Source organism: Geospiza fortis, unplaced genomic scaffold (assembly GCF_000277835.1).
Source record: "Geospiza fortis unplaced genomic scaffold, GeoFor_1.0 scaffold128, whole genome shotgun sequence".
Taxonomy (NCBI): domain Eukaryota; kingdom Metazoa; phylum Chordata; class Aves; order Passeriformes; family Thraupidae; genus Geospiza; species Geospiza fortis.
In genome coordinates this window covers 1,868,297-1,874,426 of record NW_005054420.1, presented here as the reverse complement: position 1 = coordinate 1,874,426, position 6,130 = coordinate 1,868,297, and the positions used below count along the sequence as shown (strand labels likewise).

The 6,130-nt window shown below is 62.6% G+C and overlaps 1 protein-coding gene across 1 annotated transcript in view; it reads left to right on the top strand.

The window, feature by feature from the left end:
• The window catches only part of OXTR (oxytocin receptor), a 6,817-nt gene extending 706 nt beyond the window's left edge, over positions 1-6,111 (top strand). Inside the window, exons 2-3 of the mRNA XM_005426634.2 lie at positions 86-1,040; positions 5,183-6,111. Of these exons, the coding sequence (XP_005426691.1) occupies positions 110-1,040; positions 5,183-5,424 (1,173 nt within the window). The 5' untranslated portion in view covers positions 86-109 and the 3' untranslated portion in view covers positions 5,425-6,111. The remainder of the gene's footprint in view (positions 1-85; positions 1,041-5,182) is intronic.
• Positions 6,112-6,130: the final 19 nt, after the last annotated feature.

Here is a 6,130-nt window from a genome sequence, read left to right as displayed (position 1 = left end):
AGAGAGCGCGGCGGGGACAGCCGGCTACCGCACAGGAACGCATCGGTAGGAGCTCTGCCCGCTCTCTGTCCTCACCCTGCCCCAGGCTCGATGCGGGCCGGCGCTGGCCATGGAGAAGCTGTACCTGGCGGGGAGCAGCACCTGGATCATCAACAGCTCCCTGGGGAACGGCAGCCTCCGGCTGGAGAACCTGAGCGCCGGCAGGAACAGCACCGCCGACCCCCTGAAGAGGAACGAGGACATGGCCAAGGTGGAGGTGACAGTCCTGTGCCTCATCCTGTTCCTCGCCCTGACCGGCAACCTGTGCGTGCTCCTGGCCATCCACACCACCCGCCACAAGCACTCCCGCATGTACTTCTTCATGAAGCACCTGAGCATCGCTGACCTGGTCGTGGCCATCTTCCAGGTGCTGCCCCAGCTCATCTGGGACATCACCTTCAGGTTCTACGGGCCAGACTTCCTCTGCCGCTTGATCAAGTACCTGCAGGTGGTGGGAATGTTCGCTTCCACCTACATGCTGCTGCTGATGTCCCTGGACCGCTGCTTGGCCATCTGTCAGCCGCTGAGGTCCCTGCACAGGAGGGCCGACCGGGTCTCTGTCCTCCTCACCTGGCTGCTGTGCCTGCTGGTCAGCATCCCTCAGATCCACATATTTTCTCTAAGGGATGTGGGGAACGGGGTTTATGACTGTTGGGCAGATTTCATCCAGCCCTGGGGACCGAAAGCCTATGTTACCTGGATCACCCTCATGGTCTATATCATCCCTGTGTTGATGCTGAGCATCTGCTATGGCTTAATCAGCTTCAAAATCTGGCAGAACGTGAAGCTGAAGACGGCTCACGGGCCCAGCGTGGGTCTGGGCTCGGGCTCCCGCGGCGGGATGGTGTTTGCCAGGGTCAGCAGCACCAGGCTCATCTCTAAAGCCAAGATCCGGACAGTCAAAATGACCTTTATCATCGTGCTGGCCTTCATCGTGTGCTGGACTCCCTTCTTCTTCGTGCAGATGTGGTCTGTGTGGGACACCAACGCCCCGCAGGAAGGTACAGCTCCCCTCCCTCGCCCTGCTGGCCTTGGAGGCTCCGCTCAGCCCCCGGGGACACCCGGGGGAAACTGCTCCGGGCTGGGCTTGGGGGTGGGAGGAGAGGGGAGAGAGTCCTGAGCACAGAAACCCCGGCAGGCAGCAGCGGCTGAGCCGCAGCTTCCCCGGTCGAGGGCTGCTGGAGCCCTGGCAAACTCTGGGCACTGCGGCTCCGGGGCCGGGCAGCGCACAGGGTGCTTGTCCCTCGCTGGCCACTGTCCCCGCACGGTGCCTGTCCCCGCACGGTGCCTGTCCCCGCACGGTGCCTGTCCCTGGTGCTGCTCTGGGGTCCCTGGAGATTCCCTTCCCACCCCGGGTGCTGGGACACGCTGCGGGCTGTGCGGGAGCTCAGGAGAAAGCTGCACAGCCTGAACTCCTTTCCTTTGTTGTGTCGCTTCTTCCTCACTGACTTTTTGCTTTCTGCTCTTGGCCTCTTCTCCCTCTCCTCCTGCTGCATCCACCCCAGCACTATGCTGCTGCTATTTGATCTCTGACTGGAGCACGGTTCCCATAGAAAAACCCTGATTTATGAGCAAAACCTTTTCCTAAAGATGTGGTGTCATGGATTTGCCATTTTTTATATTTGGGCTGGCTGCTGTCATCCCTGAAGTTGCAGATAGAACAGAAAGTGTCCCCTTCCCTGGTCCGACACGGCTGGAGCTGCGCAGGTCTGTGCTGTCCCCACCAGACGGGAGAACCACCTGGGAGACCTTAAGCAAAAATTCTTCACGACTTTGTGAGGCGGGAGGAGGGACAGAAAAGTGCACCAGGGATGAGAGTGCCTCGGACAGACTGAGCCAGCCCACCAGGAGTGTGCGGTGCCAGAGACCGAGGAGGAGCTGCTCCCTGGCGGGCCGGGCTGTGCCTGCGGGCTCGGGGCAGCTCGCCGGGCTCGGCTGCTGAGCACAGCCCTGCCCGTGCCCAGCCCTGCCCGTGCCGAGCCCATCCCGCTGAGCACAGCCCTGCCCGTGCCCAGCCCTGCCCGTGCCGAGCCCATCCCTGCTGAGCACAGCCCGGCCCGTGCCGAGCCCATCCCGCTGAGCACAGCCCTGCCCGTGCCCAGCCCTGCCCGTGCCGAGCCCATCCCTGCTGAGCACAGCCCGGCCCGTGCCGAGCCCATCCCGCTGAGCACAGCCCTGCCCGTGCCCAGCCCTGCCCGTGCCGAGCCCATCCCTGCTGAGCACAGCCCGGCCCGTGCCGAGCCCATCCCGCTGAGCACAGCCCTGCCCGTGCCCAGCCCTGCCCGTGCCGAGCCCATCCCTGCTGAGCACAGCCCGGCCCGTGCCGAGCCCATCCCGCTGCACAGCCCTGTGCAAGCCCCGTGTCCCGCAGCCCGTGTGCCCCTGCGCTGCCCAGGCAGCCCTGCTTTGCCTCTCCTGCTTCTCTCTGCTCCATTTATTTCATGCACCTCCCTGGGTGCTCCAGGGGTTTTCCACCTGATTCAGGCTGGTCAAAACCTCTAGTTTCTACATGGGCTCTGGGGTGAAGCAGCCCTCCCTCGTGCTGTATTTTAATCCTGCAACCTTGAGGGCTGCCCCTCCCTTCCCGCACACAGCACTCGGCAGCACCCAAATCTCTGCTGCTTTGCTGGCCCTCGATGGACAGGATTTGTCCATGCCAATCCTTCTGGCTGCATGGGGAACCTTTCCCTTGCTCACCCTGTGCCGTAGGCCTTGCAGCACTTTCCCCTTTTCCCTTTCCGCTCCCTCTTTGCTTTCAGGATGAGCGCTCTCCAGCCCCTCTGGGCTGTGCCCCACTCGCCACTCGCTCTGTTCCTGTCTCCGGGCAGCCCGAGGCTGCAGCACAGGGTGGGAGCTCGGCCAGGACCATTGCTGGAGGCAAGGAAAAGCCTGGGGTGGATACAAGCGTTGGCAGACCCCAGCCCTTCCTTCCAGGCTCTCCCGCTCCTTTTGGCTGCCCAGAGGCACGAGAAGGACAGCGCCTCTCTGCAGAGCCCCGGGGCTTTGCCTGCCTCATTCCCACAGCCTTGCCCTGACCCGGACCCCTTCCCTGTGCTGAGGCTCGGGTGCTTGCCCAGGCAGCATGGTGGGTGCAGGAGAGGGGTACCCCGTGCTGGGAAGGGAATGTGGCTGCTCCTCCCCTCACAGCTGCCTGGGCAGAGGAGAAGGAGGGCAGGGGGTCCCTGGGTGCCAGCGGCAATGGAGGCACGACTGCACCCCAGTGAGCTGCACTGGGGTGACTGACCAAGCAGCAGAGATCCCCCTTAGGTGGCCACACACCCCAGAGCCTCTGTAAGGCGGATGGGAGCTGCATGTTATGATCCAGGCGCTGGTTTAAGCACTGGGGACCCTCTACAGGAGGCTCCTGCTGCACTTCACAAGGAACACCCGCGGGACTCTGAGCTGGGGGTCAGAGCTGGCTCAAGGCACCTGTGAGGACAAGAGCAGGGCTGTGAAGCAGCACGGCTGTTCCACCTTCCCCTCGGGGTCCGTTCCCCTGGGGCAGGTGCCCTGACACGTGGGAGTTGAGCCACGGCCTCTGTCCGTGGTGGGAGCTGGGGACCCCCTCGTCCCATCCCTCCTGTGCTGGGTGTTGGCAGCAGAGCCCCCCCAGCCCTGCACCCCTCCAGCAGTGCCTGGGGATGGGGCCATCCCTGAGGGACACAGCTGGCAGGTTCAGCACCCCTCGGGGTCTCTGGTGCTCCTGCCAGGAGGGGAGCAATCCACCCTCCAGGCCTGCCCTGCAGTAAGCTCCCTGAAATTCAATTTGCTTCCTGCAGAGAGGAAGAGCTGAGTCAGCCCTGGCTGGATGTTTTCAAGTGGGTAGAAACACTGGGATGTATTTCAGGTCTTGTGCCTCCATGTGGAATTATTTTTTAGCATATACTGAAATTAATTATTGTTGAAATATTAATGTTACTTGAAATTAATTATTAATTATTTTTTAGAATATACTTGAAATTAAAAGTAGTTGGATCAGATGTCACAGGAGCAGGAATTACGCATCCATTGGCTAAAGGTGAATTTGGAAGGTAGCATTTATAGTCACATTCCGTCACTGGTCTAAAAGCTGCCAATGGATTTTTGCAGAGGCATGAAGGGGCCAGAGCAGCCAAACCAGCCGTGCTCATCCTCGCTGCTGGTGCATTCTCTGGGAGCAGAGGGGCTGAGGAGATGAGCTGGAGCACAGGGAGCGGGACAAAGGCTCCATCTCCACCCGCAGCCACCTCATGGAGGGCACGTTCCCCCTTGTGCTGGTGCCACCATCCCCTTGTCACCAGACGGTGCTGATCCAGCCTCCCAGGTGGGACAGTCGGTACTTTGTGCTCTGGGCACAGAGAGCAGCAGCCAGGACTTGATGTCCCGGCACTGCACTGCCGCCATCCCCTGCCACCGGGGGATGCCAGGCTCCCTGATGTGGGAATGTCCTCTGCCCTGGCACAGCACTGTGTGGGGAGCATTAATTCTGGGGAAAGAAAGATGACTGGAGAAAGGTGCGGGGAGAGCACCGGGCAGAGGGCTGGGCCAGGGCCGGGCTGGCGGTCCCTTCCCCGCTTCGGGCACCTCGAGGCGTGCGGGTTGTGCCGGGGCAGCCCTGCCTCCTGAGCGGCCCAGGGAACGCCGGAGCGAGCGGGGAAACGCAGCTCTTGGGGAGAAAACCGCACCCCGAGGCGCTGGAACTGAGACTCGTCCCCTCCTTCCCTCCCCTGCAGCAGCAGCAGCTCTCAGTGCTGTCCCTGCGGGCTCTCCCTTCCCTGGTGTTCGTACGGGCTCTCCTTTCCCTGGTGTCCCTGCGGGCTCTCCTTTCCCTGGTGTCCCTGCGGGCTCTCCTTTCCCTGGTGTCCCTGCGGGCTCTCCTTTCCCTGGTGTCCCTGCGGGCTCTCCTTTCCCTGGTGTCCCTGCGGGCTCTCCTTTCCCTGGTGTCCCTGCGGGCTCTCCTTTCCCTGGTGTCCCTGCGGGCTCTCCTTTCCCTGGTGTCCCTGCGGGCTCTCCTTTCCCTGGTGTCCCTTCCAGCTCTCCTTTCCCTGCTGTCCTTTCGGGCTCTCCTTTCCCTGCAGGCTCAGCCCTGCCATTGAGGGGCCTTGGGGTGCCTGGGGCTCTGCCGGGGGCTGTGCCGTTCCCTGACACTGCCTCTGTCTCGCAGCCTCGCCGTTCATCATCGCCATGCTCCTGGCCAGCCTCAACAGCTGCTGCAACCCCTGGATCTACATGCTCTACACCGGGCATCTCTTCCACGACCTGATGCGCCGCTTCCTCTGCTGCTCCACGCGCTACCTGAAGTCACGGCCGGCCTGCGAGCTGAGCAAGAGGAGCAACTCCTCGTCCTTCGTCCTCAGCTGCAGGGCCACGAGCCAGAGGAGCTTCGTGCAGCCGCCCACGACGTGAGGCCACGGCAGCCGGACCTTGTGCCTCTGCTGCGCTGCTCCGGTGCTTCCCAGGGGAAAGCCGGGCCCGGGCAGGAGGGGTCTGTACACAGGTGTATATATGGCTGTAAGCATGTACAGAGGCGTTATTTAACCGAGACGGGAGTGGGCGAGGAATTCTGCCTCCAGCTTTCAGTGCTGCCTGGGATTAGACAGCAGGAACCCGTTCCTGAGCCCCAAACCCTGACTTCAGCGGCTTGTGGATGCCACCAGGAGGGACAAAGGACGCGGTGCAGCGGGGGCAGGTGCGATGGAAGGGGCTGCAGCAGCACGGGGAGGTGGGATGGGTGTCACCCCTGCTACGTGGCTGGGTACTGTCCCACTCCTGCAGCAGGATCCTGCAGGATGGCAGCAGCTGGCACTGCGATCTCAGCACAGAGTGCTCGCTTCACTTGCAGCCTGTGGGGCAGAGGCAGCCCCGTCCCTGCAGCCCTGCAGCTCTGCACCATGCCAGTCCTGCATCCCTGCCCCATGCCAGCTCTGAACCATGCCAGTCCTGCATCCCTGAACCATGCCAGCCCTGCACCATGCCAGCCTGCACCATACCTGCCCTGCAGCTCTGAACCATGCCAGCCCTGCAGGCCTGCACCATGCCAGCCTGCACCATGCCAGCCCTGCTCCCCCTGCCTGGGGCACAGACAGGGGCAGTCACTCCTGATGACAGCAGG